The sequence below is a fragment of the Equus asinus genome, chromosome 7 (assembly GCF_041296235.1).
Source record: "Equus asinus isolate D_3611 breed Donkey chromosome 7, EquAss-T2T_v2, whole genome shotgun sequence".
NCBI lineage: Eukaryota > Metazoa > Chordata > Mammalia > Perissodactyla > Equidae > Equus > Equus asinus.
In genome coordinates this window covers 100,232,504-100,254,179 of record NC_091796.1, presented here as the reverse complement: position 1 = coordinate 100,254,179, position 21,676 = coordinate 100,232,504, and the positions used below count along the sequence as shown (strand labels likewise).

The following is a 21,676-nucleotide window of genomic DNA, read 5'->3' as shown; positions in this document are numbered from 1 at the left end:
AAAAATAAAAATCTAGCGGGCCGGCTGTTGTGGTTAAGTTTGCATGCTCTGCTTCGGTGGCCCAGGGTTCACAGGGTCGGATCCTGGGCGCAGACCTGCACATCGTTCATCAAGCCATGCTGTGGCAGCATCCCACATACAAAACAAAGGAAGATTGGCACAGATGTTAGCTCAGCAACAATCTGCCTCAAGCAAAAAGAGGAGGACTGGCAATGGATGTTAGCTTAGGGCCAATCTTCCTCACCAAAAACAGTAAGTAAATAAAAATACAAACAACCCAATTAAAAACTGGGCAAAAGATTCGAACAGATATTTCTTTCTCTTTCTTTCTTTCTTTTTTTTTTGAGGAAGATTAGCCCTGAGCTAACTACTGCCAATCCTCCTCTTTTTGCTGAGGAAGACTGGCCCTGAGCTAACATCCGTGCCCATCTTCCTCTACTTTATACGTGGGACGCCTACCACAGCATGGCTTTTGCCAAGTGGTGCCATGTTCACACCTGGGATCTGAACCAGTGAACCCTGGGCGGCCGAGAAGTGGAACGTGCGACATTAACTGCTGAGCCACTGGCCTGGCCCCTGAACAGATATCTTTCTAAGGAAGATATACAAATGGCCAATAAACACATAAAAAGATGCTCACTTTTAATGACTAATGCTATTTAATGACTAATGCTTATTAGTCATTGGGAAAATACAAATCAAAACTACAATAAGATACCACTTCACACCACCAGGATAGCTATAATTAACAGACAGACAATAACAAGAAATTGGAACCCTCATATACCGCTGGTGAGAATGTAAAATGGTGCAGCTAATTTGGAAACAGTCTGGCACTTCCTTAAATGGTTAAATCTAGAGTTACCATATCACCCAGCAATTCCACCCCTAGATAAACACCCAAGAGAAATGAAAACATAGCTCCACACCAAGATCTGTACAAAAATATTCATGGCATTATTAGTCAAAATAGGCAAAAGATGGAAACCACCCAAATGCGGCACACCCACACAATGGAATATTACTCAGCCTTAAAAAAGAAAGAAGAATTGACACGCTACAACATGGACGGAACTTGAAAGCATTATGCTAAATGAAAGAAGGCAGACAGAAAAGGCCACATATCATACGATTGCATATATACGAAATGTCCAGATAGGCAAATCCACAGACATAGAAAGTGGATTCGTGTTTGCAAGGGGCAGGCGGCAGGAGAGAATGGGCGTGATCACTGACGGGTATGGGGTTTCTTTATGGGAAGATGAAAATGTTCTGAAATTACATAGCGCTGATGGTTAGGCAACCCTGTGAATACACTAAAAATCCATGGAGTGCACACTTCAAAAGGGTAAACGTTATGGGATGTGAATTATATCTTGATAAAGTTTTTTTTTTATTGTCTTTAAAGACACTCCAAGGATATTATAAAAATGTGACCTTGAATAGGCCCCTTAAGCTCTCTGTGCCTCAGTTTCCTCACTATAAACTGGGGTAATAATAATAATACCTCCCTCTGAGGACTATTATGAGGATTAAATGAGAATATAAAGACCAAGCCTCTGGCAAAGGCCTCGCTCATTGTAAGCGCCCAACAAACAGCAGCTTTCCTGACATCACGGTTCTGATCAGACCCCCTGGCTCTGGGCTGGGGAGCGGGGCGGCGTAGAGACGGAGGTATGGGGAAGACCGGTTCCTTCTCTGGAGATGTCATAGGAGCAGGATAGAAAAATACTGATTCAGAGAGCAGAGACATGTGACACACACTGTAGTTGTGATGGGGGCCCCCAGGCACAGCGGAAGGGGGCGGGCGCGGCGGCTCATCCCAGCAGACTGACGGTGCACACGGCGTGCCAGCAGAGGGCAGGTGGCTCAAGAAAAGCAACCACGGAGTGTATTCCTTCCAACCAAAGGTGCCAGCCAACGTAAGATGCATGTTATCTTATGTACACAGAGAAAGGAAGACGTGCTGCCAATTTCATTACGGCTCACCATCAGGTGTAAGTCAAACCCAACATCAGAGGGGTTAAAATGGGGATAACAAAAAACGTGCATCTCAGAATTGATGAAATACTGTAAATGCCAAGCACTTATTCTGAGTGATTTATAACTCTACAGCAATTCTGGGAGATGCCCAGTCGTTAAGATCAAGCCAAACTAATTCTAAGACTCATCAGCTCCCCATGGTGGCCCCTAACTCTGCCCCTTAACTCTGACCTCACTCCAGCCCTAAGCCTGACACTGAGTCGAACCTGTAATGCCAACACCGACGTCAGTCATAACTCAGCTCCAGCTCCCACGGAAATGTTTCTATTCCCACTTCAAAGATGAGCACAGTGAGTCTGAAATGGATTTCAAGGGATTCATCCACAATCCTACAGCTTAAAGCGGCAGAACTGGTATCTGAACCCAAAGCAGTCTAACTCCTCCGAAGTCTGCAGTTTTCGGCTCTCTAGGGAACCTGAGCCCACAAGAGAGAAAGAAACACAAACCGCTACCCAGGCTCTGGGTATGCCCTAGGGTCACACCCTGCTCAGACCCTGGTGGGGACACAACTGGTTTACCCCAGAAGGTGCTTCCTTTGGCCAACAGAGCATGCCACTTACACTATGCAGGGTGCTCCAGGGTGCTTGTTACTTATGCAAAGTATGTTGGAGCCAGGATCAGAGAGCGAAGTTACCCAACACAGGAAGAGGGGACCCTCCAGCAGGACCCTCCTCAGACAGGTGCAGGGGAGGCCAGGGGGAACCCAGCCATCATTTCCCAGCCCCGGAGGCCGGTGGTCAGCAACATCTCAGGGAGCAGAGCCTGCTGCTCCACAGAGGGCTGCCCATGTCCCAAGGCGTTGCGTGAGTTTCCAGCACATTCTTCCATTGCTGGAAGCAGCCTTGCTGGGCCTGGTTCCCAGCTCTGCACAGTGGGCCTGCCCCACCAGCCCTCCAGGCCCAGGTGCCCCCACAGCTCTCTTCCTCTTCCGGAGGGTGGGAAGCTAATGGGATTTGGCCACATGCACACCTGCAGTCAGCCTTCTCCTAAACAGTCCCATTGTCCCAAATACTGTAGAGGGGAAGGGCGGGGACAGCGAGTCTCAAGGTTGCATCGCCTGGGGCAATTTGCAAAGCCCTGCCACATCTCTCTCCTCAACTAGGCTCAGCAGCAACCTGGGAAGCAGAATGTTCTAGAAGGCAGCCGGGCAGCTACCCACGTCTGTTCAAGAGTCAGGCTCCTGGTTCAAATCCTAGCTTCACCCGCTCACCATCTCACTTAATTGACTGCCTTAGCACCTGGGGAGCGCTCAAGTCTCACATGGGCGCACACGCGCCGCTCAGCACCGTCGTTTGCCCGTGACGGGCTCTTTAGGCTTATGCAGCCCTAAAGCAATTTTTATCACATATCACTCTCCTGCACACATAAAAGGAAACACAAGCAACTTCCTCTAAGGACAGAGTCCGACTTCTGTGAATTAGCCCATGTGTTTCCACAGCATCCTCTCTGGGACAACACGCCTGCTACAGCCATTCCCACTTCACTCCTTTAGTCTTCACAATAACTTACGTGGACAGGACTACAATTAACCCCATTTTATAGATGCAAAAACCGAGGGTCAGAGAGGTTTAAAAACTTGCCAAGCAAGCTAACCCAGACAAGAGTCTTGCTGACTCACAAACCCTTTCTGGCAATTTCCACTCCACTGCATCTCCTGGTTTAGCTATGCAATGAGTGAAAAGAATACAGACTTTGGGCAGGTACGGGTTTGCATTATGCTTTTTCTACTTTCTTACAAGCTGTGCGATCACTTAATCTCCCAGGATCTCATTTCCTCATGTGCAAATGAGGATAATAATGCAAGTTAAAAGGGCTCGGACTATATTAAAGATAAGGGAATACTATCAGGATTCTCTTTATCTTTCCCCTTGAAGAGGACCTAGGTTAATTTTCTGAGCCTAATTGAGTATACATACAATGACTTGAGTCTTAGAAGTGTTTAGGGCCTTGGAAAATGCTAAATCTGAACACCCAGGGGGCCTCCCCAGGCCACCACTTACTGACCAGCCTCTGTGGGGTACAGGTGTCTTGCTGCCCCTCCTGTCTAGGACAGAATGCTTCTGTGGGCTGAACACCTTCTGTGTGCTGGTGACCGGCGCCTCTCATCTGTGCACCGCCACCCTGAGAGCAGTCCTAAGAAGCAATCTTATACAGATGAACCCTGAGGCTCAGAGACCCCGGCCACTTGCTGTGTCTCCCCAATTACCCAACTGGGAGTTGGTGAAAACGGGATTTGAGCTCAGGTGTGTCTGAGTATGATGGTTGGTCCAAAATGTCATGGCATCACAGTTACATTCCCCAAGAATGTCAGACGAAGATCTGAAGATGGAGCAGGCTTGTTAGAAAAAGCTTGAGCAGGATACAGGAACATGTATACGTAAAAATCAAACGATTTCTACATTTGAGTGATGGGTCTACATGACTCCCAGTAACTCGGACATTTGTGCTGTCCATTGCAACACTTTGACAATAATTGCCTGTCCCTGTTCACTGCACCAAGCAGCTGAGATCACCTGTTTTATTTCCTCCTTAGCGGTCGCTTTTTATTGCTGGAAATCTCTTTTGAGTGTAAGCTCCATGAAGCCAGGGACTTTCCCATGTTCATCATTTTCCCAGCACACAGAAGGTCAATGACAAACATCTCTTGAATGAGTGCACTGTGACTATGAATTTGAAAGATCAGAATGTTAATTTCAGGCTTTATAATAGCAATTCCTTTGTTATGATTTTAATTCCTTATTAACTATTTTCAGCTAAGTTTCACAAATGGCCACTGACCACCTAGGATACCAAGGGACAAAGATGATTATAATTATAATTATGCTCACACACACCCTGCCTATTTCTCAAGAATTAGGGGTAAAGATTTGGGTCCCCATGGCAGAGACGAGAAGAAGTGACTTACACATACAAGGGGCAAGTTTTGGGATGAGAATCCAGTTTTAAGATTTTAAACCCCTAATTTGTCCACTCAGAACCCTTCCCACACTCCCAGCTGCTGCCCAGGAACCCAAGGGAGTAAGTCATTAGCAAGGGGACTCATTTCCAAGGATCCTGTTTGCCTGGGATGAGGTGTCAGTTGAGGAAATGGGGATGGGGTGGGGGCAGGTGGGTCTCTTGTCCTGAATTATTAGCGTGAACTTGGTGCTGTTTCCCTCGCAGGCTGCCTGTGCAGGGGAGCAGAGGCGGTTCTTATTTTGGAGATGCTGGGTTTGGTGATGTATTTAATTTCAATTTCACAAATAAAACATGAATGTCATGTCTTTGTGCAAAAGTAAAATGTAAGCCATAAGGCTCCAGTCCCTTTAATGATCAGCCCAATCCCGGCCCCTCCTACGAAGAGGTGACCACTACTGTTAATTCCATAGTGGACCCTCCAGATCTTTCTTTCCCCCATTTATGTTTCTCTCTCAAATGTGATACAGTGCTTACCGTGTTCCAGGCGTTGCTCTGCCTGCCGAATACTAACTTATTTCTATTTATGAAGCCATAGAAATTAGTGCTGTGTCATGAATACGTGAACACGCACACAGTGCCAGAGTTCTACAGCTTTCCTTTGTCACTCAATGACACATCTTGGAGATCTTTCCATATCAGTCCATTCAAGATGGCCTCATTCTCTTCAATGACTGCCTGGTTAGCCATTACGCGTGCCCTGGTTCGCTTCATGAATTCCCTACTGGTGAACATTTAGGTTCTTTCAATGCCATGAACATCCTTCCACAGACCTCGTGTACAGTAACAGTGGAGGAGATTTCTAGGGTAGATTTACTTAGGGGACCTTACATCTTAACCCGTAGTAGGTTAATCTGTGAATAATATACGCTTGGGGCAGAGTGGTTAAATCTGTGGTGGGGAGGAGGAGGGATGGAGTGTAGGGTTACGATTCAACTTTGACCTAAAGACTGGTCCCTTCCACATCAGCCTCTCTGGGAGGCAGAGATAGGCTAAGGGCGAGGACGACCTCCACCTGGGGGCGTGTGCACAGCTTTTCCGGAGGACCCCACCCTCCCAGCAAGTGGTCCCTCAGCTTCTCAGACTCAACACAGCTGGGAGCCCCCTTGATTTTCACCAAAACCAAGTTGGAGTGGCTCATTGCTGGAAGGAGCAAAAAGCCAGGCTGCGCTAGTCTAGCTGGTGTCCGGTGGACAGACGCCCCAGGGCGACCAGGAGGCCCAGCGAGGAGTGATGGTGCCATGACTTCCAGGTCTGAGACCTGGAGCAAGTCATTGGACTTCTCTGGCCCTCGGTTTCCTCATCAGGAAAGCTGAGTTATGGTTCCTGCCCTGTGGCCCCACAGTGCTTTATAATCTGAGAATCAAATGATGGAGTGGAGAATCGCAATTCCTAATCAAAGCACCATTTTCCTTGGAAATTCCCCGGGGATAGGATTAGAGCCTTTTGTTATGCAGCTAGCAAAGCCCAGGCCCCCTTCTAAACTGCTCCAGACATTTGGGCTTCTCTGTTCCTTGATGAATAACTTCCTTAAACTGTTTGTGTGGGAGAGCTAGGGGCCTTAATGGTAAAAATCCCTTAATGTGCTAAGGACTTTACACCTGCAAAAATTCCTGCAGCTGTTTGATGAGCGCTTACTGTGCGTGCACCCTTACAGGCTCTGAGAAGGGGGTCACACCATCCCCATTTTGCGGAGTCGAAGACTAAGACTCAGAGAGGTTACAGGGCTTGTGCTAGCTCACACAGCTTGTAAGCACCAGAATTGAAGTCAGCCTAACAACAAAGTGTGGACTTTAAGCCACCATACCACCCACAGGGGAAGCAGCCCAGATGACTGTCCCAGGCTGCCGCTGTGGGGGTTAGGAGCTCTGGAATCAGACACTGACGGCTGAGCTTTGGCGGCCCTCAACGTTATTCTCTCACTAGATGAACTGCAGTGGCTGGAGTTCCACTGCTGGAATCGCTCCTTTGGCTGGGCCAACCAATATCTTTTGACTTGCTTTGTCGATGCGGAGGGGCAGGGAGTGGTAACTATGATCTTAAAATAGGTCCCCCAAATGGGGAGGAGAGCCCACCAACAACATATGTCACCGTGTAGGTCTCTAAGAGGCAGTCTTTTTCAACTATCCTAGGCCAGGAGGAAAGCATCATGCAAGCCACTCGTGTCCAGGCAGTCTGCTCATACACACCCATATAGCCTTGAGCTCGGTCCACACCCTTTCCGCCCCTCAGGCTGCACCACCCGGAATCAGAGATGTGCCTTCCCTGAACACAGCCAGAACTCAAACGAATGCTGAATAGTGGCAGGTGTCTGAGCTAAGAGGGAACTTAGAGTTCTTTTCCTGATTGCTCCCCCATTTCACGGATGGGGAAAGGGAGGCTCCAAGGGGGACAGAACCCATGAAGTTCTGGGGAGTCTTCAGCTTTCCCTCATTCAGGACCCACCCCGACAACTACGGGACACTCCACCTGGATGTGTCAGTCCTCAGGTTCAAAGGTGACAGTCGGGCTGCCTGTGTACACAGGTGTGGCTGGAGAGACCCAGGTGTCCCCTGCAGGCTGACCAGCTCCTATGCGCACACTAGCTGTATGATGACCCCAGCCAACTTCTGCCTGGGCTGACAGATGGACGACTTTCCCCCTCCCCTCCTCTTTTATCTATCTCAGGAGAGCACCCACTGTGGTTAATTAACACTCTCCTGCTAATGGTCTTTGGCCTGGAATTTGGGGAGATCGAGAAGCAAGGAGGTGGGGGCAGGGGCAAGGGTGAAAAGACATCCTTTCCTTAAACAAAGAGTCACATAGCACACTCATTGTGCCAAGGCCTGGGGCCAGCTGGTAGGAGCTGTGGAGCTGAATCAGGGCCCGTGGGGTCCCAGGTCAGACACCTCTGACTCCAAGACTTGTTCTGCAGCACAGGAAGGCCCCAACAATTACCTCCAGCTCATCAGAGTGGCAGAGGCCACGTCCACACAGCCGGACAGGGGAGCCAGTGTGGACAAACAGAGCCGGCAGGGGAAAGCCATGTAGGAGGAGAGAACAGAGACAGCACACAGCGCAGAGCCATTCAGATGGCTAGAGCCCTGATGGACGATGATGGTGGGGGAGGCAGGAGATGGACCTTGGTGTCAGGGAACAAAAGGTCTTGCTTGCCAGGCTGAGGAGCGGGGCATTTCACTCGTCTTACAAAAGCTGGCATAGCATGAGAGCAAGAGGGCGGCTTTTGGACCGAACAGAGGTGAGTTCAAATCCAGGCCTCAGCTGGGAGACCTTGGGCAGCTAAGGACCCCTATCTGGTCTTGGTGTCTTATCTGTAACAGGAGACAGTAATACAACCCACCTCCCAAGAGTACAGTCACCATCCACTGAGCACACAGATGGTCCTCTCCTCTCTCCCTTTTGGGTCAGACCTTCAGGATTTTAGGCCAGGTTCAGTTGCTCCATTTTCTAGAACAACTGGACTAGGAATTTGCACTAATTTAGTCATGGTCATAGCTGGCCCTCAATACTAGTTTCTATTGCTTTATGCCCAAGGCTACAGATGTGTGCTCTCATTTAGAACACGAACCCATAAAAAGGCAATTTGTTACCAGGTTGGGAGACCGGGTCAGCCCCGACAGAGATCCGAGGAGCGAGATTTCACAGTAACTCCAGCTTTGTGAGCGAGAAATATTCAATAAAGAATTTCCTTGAAATATGGAGTGGTGTGCATTCGCCACACATATTCAATATCCATCTTTCGTCGGAAGTGCCAGAATTCCTCTGCCAAGCAGAGCTTTGAAAAGCAACTCGTTCTGCTGCTGCTCCTTTATTGAAGGACTTGAACGGTGAACAAGTTATTTCAAAAATTATTTCAAGTCAGACATTCACTTGATCACCCCAGTCTAGTTTAACTTGGAAAGCTACTTTCTGAGGGTTTTGGGAAAAAAAAGAACGGCCACGGCTTAAATCAGAATGTGGATAGCATTATCAAAAACTTATGTTCCCGTCTCAAAGTCAACTGGAGAGACTGTAAGATCCAAATAATTCCAGAATTCTAGAGTTTCAGAGAGAGTATTGTCACTAGTTGGGCATGAACGCCTTTTGACGTCACCATTTCATTGTAGATACTGGGTTGACCTACCAGGCTGAGCTGAAAATGGCTATATCCACAAACCTTATGACAGGGGGATAAAATGTTCTTTTGGGACCAGTTAAAAAAACCCTGCGAGGTATCATGTAGACAAGAGGGGTTCTTTTCAGTTCAACTGTCCTGCGTTTGGCTCATAGACTGAATTCCCCAAGCTATCATTACTATGAACAGACTACTTTTCCCCATAATACATAAATTACAAACAACCTAATGACATGGGAGATGGACTCTTGTGATTTTAAACCCAAGACCTTCTGGTCTGCAGAAAGAATTTCGCTGCTAAGTGAAACCAAATCCACCTTGCGGATCAAGCATCATTCCATTTTCGTCCCTGGCTGTGGGGAGATACCCCAAACAAGAAAATCAACACAACTCCAGAAAGGAGGTGAGCAGGGAGCTAGTCTTGGGATTGATCGGCCCAGAAATGATCAAGTGAGCAAAATGGAGCAGTGAGGGGTTGGGAGAAGAGGGGTGCGGGGGTGTGTGTGTGCGTGCTTAGAGGGTGGTATATTCCAAAATTCCTGATCTCCTGGCTAAGAAAAGGCCAAGAAAGCCCCAACACAAATCAAACAAATTAAAAGTTGAGGAATTCTGGGAATTCTCCTCTTTCTCATTGGGGACAAGCAGAGAACTGGACTGAATGATCCCGACGGGCTGGGGAGGGCTCAGCTTCCTCAGCCCATGGCACGGCCAGGCTGTAGCTGAGTCACAGCCTCAGATCCTGTGGATGGGGGAAGTGAGCGGATGACACAACCTGTGACCTTTAAAGTGGCATTTTTTTTTCCTATTTCCCATCACTCTGCCTGACTCTTTAGGCTTCAGAAGGCTTGATGGCAGCCCAGAAGCAGTGGGCAAGAGAGTCTGGCTGCTTCTTTAAAAGGCAGACAGGAATGAACGGGCCCAGGAAGTACCCTTCTAAGACTTCGGGAAACTATTTAAAACCACCACTGACAGTGATGTTGGAGCAAGTCGGAGTCTCCTTAGGTGACCAGTTTGAAGGACGACACATCTGTGGATATGTTGTTCGTTTCCTCACTCCCATGTTTAGAAAGTATCAACAATGCTACCTGTATAAATTTCACATCTGGATCTCAAGATGACTCCATCAAATGACCTTTTATCAAGTCCTCTTTAAAAAGATGAGTACACTAACGAAGTTCCATGTTCCATGTTCCACATACCTCCACCAATACCAACCTTTCTAGACCCAAAGTGTTAGACATGTAACACGGCTACCCAGGCTGACTATTTTTCCCTATAATTTTCAGTTGTGTTTTATAATATTCTTTCCTTCAAAAAACCAAAATCCTCAACCTCTCAAATGATCTTTTCAGTCTTGTGTCCCTCTTTTACCCAAAACACATATCTTGCTTTGCTAATTTTGATCACAAACACATTTTTGGGGTAAGTTTCTCAAAAGTTAAGCAGCTGAAAGCTACAGAACTATTTTATTAGCAAATCAATTGTTTTTCCAAGAGCTTTAAACCTACAGCTAACGAAAAAAAAGTTACCCTTACTCATTTCAAAATGGACAGAAAGGTTAGATAGGAATGCAGAACGCTTAGAAAAAACAAAAAAATGCTGGTGCCTTCTTTCTGTCGTGAATATATCCTTTCTTTTCCGGTTTGCTGACCACAATATGATGTGCTGGAATGCATAAGAATGTAAATAAGACACCTCCTCTTGTCTTTCTCCGAGAGTCTCTTTTCTTAATTACATTGCACCTCAGCATGGTCTTTAAAAAGAGGATCCGAAGGTTCAACTCAACAAAGAAACAGGTCTAGGATGCTTCCTGAATGTTCTCTCTCCCCCTCGATTCCTCCAGAACCTCACGGAAGGGGCAATGTCTCTGGGAAAGACTGTATATGACAAAGCTGACATGTAACATAAATATGGGCAGGACCGGGAGAACGGAGGGGAGACAGGGGGCTCGCCCTGCCACAGTGCACAGCGCACACGAAGTCAAAATGCAGCCCTGTCTAGCACTCTGGGCAACCCCTAGGGGCCACTCTATCCTCCCCTGGGTGACCGGCCTTCCAATCCACATTCCAACACTTATTTATGGGAGACGGATATATTAACAACAAATGGGTTTATGCAGATTTACATGTGTTTCAGAAACTCTGGCAGCCCGGAGCAGTCTCTGAACTGTGCCCCGCACCAACTTTGCATCTTCCAGCAACAGCCACCCACCCAGAAAGAGCCCCGTGCATGGCTCAGATATGCCATTTGTGTCCAGTGATTCTGTGCCCAGGTTGAGTCTCTTTGGAGACAGTGATTTTTGCATCTTAATGGGTTCTGTGACACGGAGCCATTTCGATGGTAACATCCTGAAGTGATACCCAGATTTTTAACACCTATTTGTGTGTTGGACTGATTAGCTCTGCCCTAAGACAAGCATTTAATGACATGCCAGTCAGTCCCAGCCCTGCTTAAGTGTCCCCTCAGACGGGCTGGCTTAAAGAAAAATGACAGAAAATGTTCTTTAATAACTATGGTTTATCCATTTCTTTCAGATAGTAAGTGGTACGCTCTCACCTCATTTACAGCTTTTAATCCCAAATGGACATTGCTTTTGAAATATCCTCTTTCTTTCTTTCTTTCTTTCCCCTTTTTTCTCCCTGAGGCTGCCACTTGAAAGTTGAAATCTAGCAAGAATGTAATGGTAGGTGCCAGCTTTCTGAATTACAGGGTGACTGTCTGAGTTGATCCTAAAAAGCAAGTGTCTTTTTTATACCGCATAAAAGGCTGAAATGTTTACATATCAAAAGGCTATAGGCCAATTTCTGTCAAAATTACACATGAAGTTAAGCAGTACAAGCAATTTATTTAAACACTAGTCATTGTAGAAAAATTCAAAACCATATGCTCTTTTAGCAGTTTTTCACAAATGCATTTGACCCATGACTTGGCTAGACATACAAGCTTCATAATTTACTCTAAATTTCAAATCCCCTTGACGTTTAAATAAAAGATCTTCATTAATGAGGTTTACATGAATGAAAACTTTAGAAGCTGATATCGGTTAGCGAGGGGCTTCACAAACTGTCTGAACATTCGCTCTAATTTTCAAATGACTGACTTTGCTAATCATTTCAAGAGAAAGTTCCACCGAAAACAAATTATCATCATTTGCATGCTGTGATTTGCAAGAGCAACGGTGCAGTCACTTTGAAACAAACTTCGGTAAATAGTTTGGCTGAAAGCGGGTTTCTGCAACCCTGGAAAACCGGAGCTGTTTTTTTCGGATGCCTTAGGAACACGTCATTCTCCGACACCCTCTTCTTCTCCCCCCCATCCAGTGCTGTGTTGAGTTTTCCTAACACCTTGATTATTTTGTCCTCAGGGGGCTCGGTGGGTTTATTTGGAATGTTGCAAAACTGCGGGCAAAACTCAGCTAGGAAGCATCCCTACGTCCCGCTGAACGCGGGAGACCCGCTCTGGTGCCCGCTGCCCCTTAGTGGGGTGGCAGTGGCTCCTTAAACTCAACTCCATCGACCCAACCTCACACGGAAAATCACCTACGGCCACCAGAGGTGTCCTCAAGGGAGCATCAGGGCCGTGGAGCGGGTTTTGAGACGCTGGATTTTTTTTCCTAAAGCCCAAATACAAACAATAAACCCGCTTTGCGCTTTGAAGACTGTGCGGGGTCTGGACGCTGCGCACTGGCTGCAGCCCGGGCTGCGCGCGGCTCCTAATTCCTCTGACCGGGCTAATTCTCCCTGAGAGGGGAGCTCCGTACCTTTGAAACGGACACGCCTGCTTTTTGCACATGCCACGAAAAATCCTACTTTAAAGCATCCGATTATGAACTCTGCTCTGTGCCCGGGCAAGAGGCTGAAAGAATTAAGGAAAGAAAGTTCCTGAAACCAACCCGAACCGTAAGAAGTTGGGGCCGCATATGCATTTTTTTTTTTTTTTTTTACAGCCAGGGGTGTGTATGTGTGTGTGCCTGTGTGTGTAAGGATAGTGGGGCCACAGTTTTCTCCATGCTGAAAATATCTTGGGTTGGGAGGAGATACCCAGACGCACACTCCAAACTTGGGCAGTGTTTTAAATCAGAGAAGCAAGTTAATCTACACTCTGCGAATCAATTGAGCGGCGACTGCGGCGCAAAAGCGTCTTGGTAGATGCGGAACCGCAAATATACCTTATGCATGCAGAATCCGCGGATCTAATCTTTAACATCTTAAAAATGAGGGCTATTACCGGGGCGACTGACTCCTCAACAGACACATTTCATAGACTTCTGCGTGGTGATTGCTTTGTGTGAAATCGTGTTTGGGTGATAATAGGGAAAATCAGTGGCGTGTTTACTGCATTTCCGACCTAAGCGCTGGCGGGCAGCCTGTGGACGCTCCTGGTCCTCCCATGCTGAGCGGTGCGTGCGGGGCCGACAAACAATCGCTTAGCAACACAAGGCGGGCAATTTGCGTGCGTCCTATTTGTTATTCCAATTGCACCAGGCAAGGCGAGGCCGCTGATTGTTTGTTTAGCGCTTTGCGGACACTAGTGGGTTTCCGCCCGCGGAGGAGGCGCAGCGCCCCTGACTGCCTTCCCCAGCTCCTGCCTCTCCGAGGACACAGTGGAGCGCCCGCAGATGGAGGGGCAACCTGGAGGCGGAGGCCCCGCGGCGGTGAGTCCAGGAGAGCTAGCTGAATAACTGGATACAGTGGCCTCGGGGTCCGTGTGACCTCTTCCCGGAAAGACAGCCTCCGCCAGGCGGACAGAGCTTTCGGACTGGCTTTCCCTTATCTTGGTCCCGGCTGATACAGAGACCCTGCCTTCGGGTGGGGGTGGGGACCGCACACTCCTTTGTCCCAATGAAAAGGACTAAAAAATGCACCCCCCCCCCAGGTCTCCTAAGCGAACGGGCGACAATTACCCAGCCTCATTAAATATTAGGGTTGTCAGGGACTCAATGAATGTTGGTGTTGGTTAAAACAACTAAAAAACCTGAGGCCTAGACAGGAGGGATGAATTGCAAGGTGGCAACATTCGGTCTAGATCTCTGACGCTCAGACTCGCTGTCAAGTGCTCTTCCTTTCAGGAGTGGAATGGCATGGTGGGGGGACTGAAGGAAGGCAAGGGGCGAGGTCTAGGGATTTGCTAAATCTGCTTATTAAAAAGAACAATGTACCGAGTGGACGAAGTAAGACGGCGTGTAGGGGGGGGAGGTTGCCTTATACTTTTAAAAACTCGGAGGCACTCCAGAGCTGCGGCTGAAGTCGGTGCGCCATCCTGGTCAGGGCACCTTTGCAGAAACGGGCTAGGAATCCGCCCCGGTTTCCTGCGGCGCTTCTGCCTTCGACCGGCTCAGCAAAGGTCTGAAAAGATCCACGCAACGCGCGCAGCGCCGCGCGCGCCCAGCCGGGATCACAAACGCGGCCGGAGTCGCTGCAGAAGTTGCAGCCTGTAGTTGTCTTCCATGAAGTGCCCTTGTAGAATTAAACCCGGGAAAGGCTGGCGGGGAATGTGTGTGCCTGAACCTGGTGCTTTTTAAGTCTCTGAGAACCAAAAAAAAAAAAAAAAAAAAGCCTCTGTCCCTAGTTAGTAGGAGAGAGAAGGCGCTACACTTCTTTCTCCAGACCTGACCTCTCTGAAGGGGAGGGTCACACTCCTTTCTCTGGGAGAGGTGTATATTGTAAAAAAAAAAAAAAAAAAATCCATCGCCTCCCCAAATTGAGACCCATCTCCGTCCCGTCCGACTCTCCCCCTACAGCCACTTCTTAGTCTGCTCAGCACTCAGAGAAGCAAGTCTCCCAGGCCACGAGCGGGTGGGCGTGAGGGCGCGGAGGTCGGCGCCGGGAGGCCTAGGCGGAGAAGCGCCGCCGCCCAGTTTCTCCCCGCCACTCCTGCGCGCCGCCGGAGTTCTGCGCCAGGGCAGGACCAAACCGCCGCGCCACGGCTCCTCCGACCCGGGACCTGCGATTGGCAAGGGCCCTTTACCCCTCTGCCACGGCGCCCGCGAGGAGGCGGCCCACAGACGCAGCCTTATTGCGGGGACTTCAGACACCCCTGCGGGGAACCCTGTTAATTAGCCAGAGAGAAATAGCGAAAAATGGGCGTGAGTTAAAGGCGGCCCTCCTTCGGGAAATCCGAAGTGCCCCCCACCTCTGCCCTAGGCGGGCGGTCTCGCCTGGGCCCAGCACTGCCCCAGCGTCTTACTGGAGTGGCCAGAGTTGCCTGAGCGAAGGGCCCAGAAAGGACAGCTCTGCAAGATGCGGGCTTGCGCGGGGCCCGCAGGTCTCGGCGGCTGCTTTCGTTCCGCGAGCACCTTCGCCTACCTTCTCGCAGGGCGCTCGACCGCCCGCGCGCCGTCGTGGGCTGGATGCGCCTCCCGCGGCTCCGGCGGGCCGGTCGTGCCGCGCCGAGGATCTCGCAAATCACGGCGGCCGCCTGCCGCGAGCAGGGCCGGGCTTCGCCCGGGCCGCTGGGGCCCGGGGAGCCCAGCCTGGGCCTGCCGGGTGAAGGACAGCCAAGGGGCCTGTCCCAGTCAGGGCGCCAGCAAGTCAGAAGGTGAAAAGGCGACTCAATTGTTGGAGAAGGGGGTAGGGAATCCCCAAAGCTCCATTTTTGGATTTTGGATTGAAAACAAAAACAGTTTGAGGGAGAAGACACCCCGTTTCCAAAAACAATACTCAAAGAAAAGAAAGAAAAAACATAAAACCTACCAACACCCACGCAGGGAGCAGCTGGGAGCCCCGCTTCCGAGTGCTACTCTAGGTTGCGAATTTTAAACAGCGGCTGACTTTGGTCTCCGCTGTGTAAGGGCCGGGGACTGCTACGGTACTTTTCAGACCCAAAGTGACTGCAAAAAAAAAAAAAAAAATATATATATATATATATATATATATATATTTAGGAACCACGATGCACCTCTTTCGTCGTTTTTGCGTTTACAGATTTTGGCCTTTGCAAAAACAAAAGGGTTTTGGGGGGTTAACCAGTTCCATTCGGGAGAAAACCTAAAGATAAAAAAAATAGAGGCGCAATTAGGCGGTGAGCGCGCGGGGGCCGCGAGGAAGAGCGAAATTTTCCGTCTTGCTGGACGCAGCCCCTTACATTTTCTAAAACAAAACAAATTCCGAAAGAAAAAAAAAAGTAGCCCCAGAGTAAAATCGGCCACAATGAATTTGAGCTTCAGGCAGAGGAAATCGCACCCAATAATAGGACCCAATCTGAGAAAAATGGGTCGGGGCGGAGAGGCCGGGCGGAGCGAGCTGTTAACTGCGGCCGCACAATGGAATTAATGAGATTAACCGGGGCAATTAGGACGCCCGCCCAGCTCGGCCGGCCCGCGGCGGGGCGGCGGAATGGAAGAGATTAGGTTAATTTCATTAATTCGCAATCCACAATCTCTCTTCAGGCCCCGTAACCCCCTCCCTTCGGCACCTCTTCCCCTCCCCCTTCCCTGAAGCCCCCCACCCCCCCTCAAAGGCACAGAAAGGGCCCAATCTGGTCTGTTTGTCATCTGCATATTACCAGGAACTAAATCCACGATGACGTCGACTCAGTATAAAACCAACAAGAGGTTCAGCTGGTCTAAACTCCGTCCTACCCGCGGGTTGAGTTCAGCGAACGCGGCGGCGAGGGGAGGGCGGGAGGAGGGAGAGCGGACGCTGGGGGCGGGGAGGGGCGCGGGGCTGCGCGCTCGCCGGCGCTCTCTTTCGGTTTGGTCCGCGGCAGAAGGAGAGGGGATCCCCCCCTCCACCCCCACTTTGAAGCTTTTTCCTCGGCGCGTCCCCGCCGCCCCTCGGTCCCGGCGCGGGGCTCGGGGATGCCCGCCAGCATGTTCAGCATCGACAACATCCTGGCCGCCCGGCCGCGCTGCAAGGACTCGGTGCTGCCGGTGGCGCCCAGCGCCGCGGCTCCCGTCGTCTTCCCGGCCCTGCACGGGGACTCGCTCTACGGCGCCGGCGGCGGCGCCTCCTCGGACTATGGCGCCTTCTACCCGGGCCCCGTGGCCCCCGGCAGCGCAGGCCTCCCGGCCGCGGTCGGCGGCTCCCGCCTCGGCTACAACAACTACTTCTACGGGCAGCTGCACGTGCAGGCGGCGCCCGTGGGCCCGGCCTGCTGCGGAGCCGTGCCGCCGCTGGGCGCCCAGCAGTGCTCCTGCGTCCCGACGCCCTCAGGTAGGTCCCGCTCGCGCGGGCCTCGTCCCCCGCTGCGGTCTTCAGCACCTGGGCGTGGAGGGGGGGTCGGGGGGGGCCTCCTGTTTTTCACTTTGCACAAACTTTTCCTCTCTTGCAAACCTGGCTCCCCCGCTTGCCCATCGGGCGCAGAGATTTCCACCCTTGCTGCAAACTTTAAGCGAGTTAGCGGAAACTGTAACTCAGTGCCTGCATGGGGAGACACGGCTTTTAGAATTCCCTCAGTGGCTTTTGGGAATGTGCGGGTGGACGCTCTGGCATGATTCCCCCACTTCCCTGCATCTTCGTTTTCCGCGCACCCCAATTCGCGGCACCCCCTTGGCAGACGATGTGAAAGTCTGGAGTAGGTCGCAGGCGGGCGGGCGTGTGCGCAGTGGCAAGGGAGGCGGCTGACCGTGCGCCCCACTCCGTCGCAGGCTACGAGGGCCCAGGCTCGGTGCTGGTGTCCCCGGTGCCACACCAGATGCTGCCCTACATGAACGTGGGCACGCTGTCGCGGACGGAGCTGCAGCTGCTCAACCAGCTGCACTGCCGGCGGAAGCGGCGGCACCGTACCATCTTCACCGACGAGCAGCTGGAAGCGCTCGAGAACCTCTTCCAGGAGACCAAGTACCCAGACGTGGGTACGCGCGAGCAGCTGGCCCGGAAGGTGCACCTCCGCGAGGAGAAAGTGGAGGTAGGCGCGCCTGGCGGCCCTTCCCAGCGACAGAGGGCCCCTGGCGGGGTTTGCTTAGCTTTCCTTGGGTCCCCCCGTGCTTTAAAAACATCCCAATGGCGGCCTGGAGGATGCTGGAGGGCTTTAGGCCCAGGAAGTTGAATGAAAATGCGAAAGCGGGAGCGAGTCTCCCCTCCTTTTGTTGGCGCGCGCGGGGTGCCCCGGGTCCAATTCCACGCGCAGGTCGCCCTGCCGCCGCCCCGCGTCCGGGGGGTGCCCGGGCTTTGGGGGACCGCGCCGTGGATCTTAACTGTTGTTCTGGCCTCCGTTGCGCCACAGGTCTGGTTTAAAAACCGCCGCGCCAAATGGAGGCGGCAGAAGCGGTCCTCGTCGGAGGAGTCGGAAAACGCCGAGAAGTGGAACAAGACATCGTCGAAAGCCTCGCCCGAGAAGAGGGAAGAGGAAGGTAAAAGCGATGTGGACTCGGACAGCTGACGGCTGCGGGCCGGCCGTGGCGCTTGCCTAACTCGAAGGACTTGCACAGACAGACGATGCTACTTTCTTGCACACGCGCTGCCTTGCGGGAGGGGGTCGAGAAAGGAAGGAAGGAAGATCTGTAAATAGTGTACAGAGCCGGGAGGGTGCGCGCCTGGGGTCGCCGTGCCGCACCGGGGCTCCGCAGCCCCGCAGTCCGAGGCCGCGCGCGGGCGCCTCGCTCCCCACCGTAGTATTTATAGTTAAGTTAACGGTGACAATACAATAAAATGATGGCGATGTAGACGGGCCACATTCTGTATTTCGTACCCCACCACCAGTACCATCTGAGGCCTGGAAAGACATCTATTTAGTCTGTAGCTTCAGAAGAAAAGTTGAGCAGCTCTGACCTGTCCAAAGGAGGGGGCGGGGGGAAGAAAAGAAAAAGGAAGAAACTCTGGGTATAAATCAGGCACAGGACAGATGGGTGTCCTAGTTTTAAAGTAAACTTAGTCTCTCGTCTCCGGGAAGGGGTGGAGAGTGGCATTGCCGGCGTTGGGAAGGCAGCATTACCAGTGAGAGGGGGCAGCCGGCAGCTGGGGGTTCCTGTTCCCTTCGGGATAACCGGGACTCTTTTCTTCCTCGCCACTGACCCGAAGCTGTGGCGGGAAAGCAGGGTCCACCGGAGTTGAGGGAACCTGGGGTTCTCTCCTGGGCCCGCTCAGGCCGATCCTCAGGCCCTGCTCCCGCGAAATCCCCAGACTTAAGGCTGCGGATCCAAGGGTGGAAGCGGCGCCCTCTCTCCGGACGCTTTCCTGCCTCTGTCATGGTCACTCCCGTAACCCCTCTTCTCCAGGGCCTTTCTGCCCCACAACCATGCTCGGCACCTCTCCCGCCAGTCGGCTCCCAGCTGCGCACCCCTGGGCCGCCCAGGGACCCAGCGGCGCTGGGGCGGGTTGTCCTTCCTCCTGGGTGTCTGGGGTGGCCAGGGCCTAGCCCTGCGTTCTGACGTTCTGTTTGCCAGCGGGGTCTAAGAGCAGGCGGGGTGACAGCATCACGGCCAGGTGGGAGTGCTGACCCTCCCTCTTTCTCCAGCGACTGTCTCCCTGCTTCACTGGCTGGGGCCAGAAGAGGAGCACCCCGGGAGCTTGCAAAGCCCTGGAGAAGCTCCCGTGTGTGGGATGAGCTCTTGGGACCAGACCTTGCATTCTGTACGGTTGCACGGACCATGGTGGGGGAGGGGGTACGGGCTGGAGGCCAAGGGCCAGTAGGAATGGCTTTTATTTAATGCGTTCATCTTTTGATTTTGCATTAAATCCATTTCATAGACAAGGAAGCTAGGGCTCAGAGTTTCTGCTGCTGGGGCCCAGGTGACCTCGCTCGTGCCCTGGGCTGCCTCTGGTATTTGGTGGAAGGTCCCTGCCGGGGAAGGCTGTGCAATCTTGCTGTGGGACATAGTGCCCCAAATAATAGCTTTTTACAAGAAGTTGTATTTTTCCACTGCTTGTACTTTTAAAAGGTCAAAGCGACTCCTGGAGCAGGTGAAATGACATTTAGGACATCTGGAGCGACACCCAATCCTGCCTTTTTCATGAGGAGCATCTCTAAGGGGAAGAAGGAGGCAGCCGTTTGGAGGCCAGGTTGGCCTCAAGGGGCAAGATGGCCCATATCCAGCCTCCGTCATTTGTGACCTTGGGCAGGTTACTAACCCCTCTGCTCCTTGCCTTTTCTGCCTGTAAAATGGGCACAGGAAGAGCATCTGCATCCCAGGGCCGTTGGGAATATGAAAGGCGCAAACTCGTGTAGAATGGTACCTGTGTAGGGGAATCCTTCAACACAGCTACTTATTTTTTTAAAACGTTATGATTTATATTGTGTCAGTCTCAGCACTTCCAGATTTATGTACATCATCTCAGTTTTACCTTTCAGGAACTCTGAGATGGGGAATGTTTTCACCGTTTTGCGGATGAGGAAATGAAGATTCAGAAAGGTTAAGCATTTTAAAACATTCAGTTCATAAGAAATAGGGGGCATCATCTTTGCCCAAGTGAGTCGTAGACCGTAATTGGGAATGTTGCCACTAATACCAGTTCTGCTGAGAAGTACTCAAAGGAGCCGCTGCATTAATTTCAAGAGAATCTTGCAATGGCTGTTATTTTCTCCCTCCCTTAGACGTCAGACTTCCAGGTGCCTGCCCTGCACCCCTATCCCTTCAGCACTGTTTTTGGATGCTGCCCTCTGTCCCATTGGAAAGGGTGAGCCTGTAGGGGAGTCCAGGATGAGCCCTGACTCCCACTCCTCCTCCAGTACTCCATTACTCTAGAACATTCTAACACAGGACAGAAGCAGGCAGCAGCATTCTACCCTGAGAGATCTGACATCTCCAGAACTCTTTTTATAAACTTCTGCGTGTCTCTTTGTCCATGATCTACTCTCAGACTTCCTATAAAAAGGATCCTGCATTAAAAAAAAAAAAAAAAAAAAGCATTTGTGTAGTCTGGAGAAGGGTCACCGGGAACTGACAGGGAGAGAGGGATTGAGGGGCGGGGGGAGGGTTTTCAGAAATGAGCACCTGGTGGAAAGCCACGATGAGTGGGTGTGCACGGGGTGGGGCGAGAGCCAGAGAGCTGCTCCCAGCTTGGCCCTGGGCAGGCCCAAGGTGGCAGGAGCAAGCTGCTTCCCTTCCACTCTCCACGTCTCCACGCGGGAGGCCCTGCGAAGTGCTTCAGTACTCGCCCAGCTCACAGGAAATAAACGTCTGGAGTGAAGAGGGAAATGTCAGGATGTTCTGTGTAATTATGGTCCACCCGCCTCCCACAGGCCCCAGTCAGCCGTGGGGCTCACATCTCTGTCTTAGCCTGGCTGTTGGAGCCGGGGAAGGCCGAGTGGCGTCACGGAGCAGAAGGCAGAGGGGCTTTAAGAGTCATCTTTGGGCCTTGTCATCGCGGGTGGTGGGAATTGGGATCAGGGTGGTGGAAAGTGGCGAGTGTGCGTGTTCAAGCAGGCAAGGCATTAGCCAGGGGACTGCCTAAGTGGTTTCCAGTCTGGACCACACCTCGCCCCCAACTAATGGTGTTCTCCCCATTTCACAGTTGAGCAAACTGAGGCACAAAGTTAACACAAAGGGTCCAAATGAGAACTCACCTGCAAGGGGTCAGGCTCTTGTGATCTCCGTAAATCAGGCTGCCTCACAGAACCCAGGCCGTTCTTTTTGGTGGTGGTACAAGCTGTGGATGAAAGTTCCCCAACAACGAATGACTACAG

At 51.3% G+C, this 21,676-nt stretch overlaps 1 protein-coding gene and 1 long non-coding RNA gene across 3 annotated transcripts in view; one reads left to right on the top strand and one right to left on the bottom strand.

The window, feature by feature from the left end:
- The window catches only part of LOC139045726 (uncharacterized), a 55,209-nt gene extending 38,682 nt beyond the window's left edge, over nucleotides 1-16,527 (bottom strand). Inside the window, exon 1 of one of the 2 annotated variants that reach the window (XR_011504756.1) lies at nucleotides 15,805-16,527. This is a non-coding gene — a long non-coding RNA (uncharacterized lncRNA). Of the gene's footprint in view, nucleotides 1-15,417 lie in introns of both variants that reach the window. The other variant, XR_011504755.1, reaches the window with a different exon arrangement.
- A 220-nt stretch (nucleotides 16,528-16,747) lies between these two features.
- Nucleotides 16,748-20,876, top strand: GSC (goosecoid homeobox). The gene is made up of 3 exons (XM_014843187.3): nucleotides 16,748-17,265; nucleotides 17,700-17,959; nucleotides 18,278-20,876. Exons 1-3 carry the CDS (start codon nucleotides 16,911-16,913, stop codon nucleotides 18,431-18,433), a joined length of 771 nt encoding a protein of 256 aa, XP_014698673.1. The 5' UTR covers nucleotides 16,748-16,910; the 3' UTR covers nucleotides 18,434-20,876.
- The last annotated feature ends 800 nt before the right edge of the window (nucleotides 20,877-21,676 follow it).

Coding starts and splice junctions, on each gene's coding strand:
- GSC (XM_014843187.3), top strand. CDS start 16,911: ATGCCCGCCAGCATGTTCAGCATCGACAACATCCTGGCCGCCCGGCCG. Junction 17,266..17,699: donor CTGCGTCCCGACGCCCTCAG/GTAGGTCCCGCT, acceptor ACTCCGTCGCAG/GCTACGAGGGCCCAGGCTCG. Junction 17,960..18,277: donor TCCGCGAGGAGAAAGTGGAG/GTAGGCGCGCCT, acceptor GTTGCGCCACAG/GTCTGGTTTAAAAACCGCCG.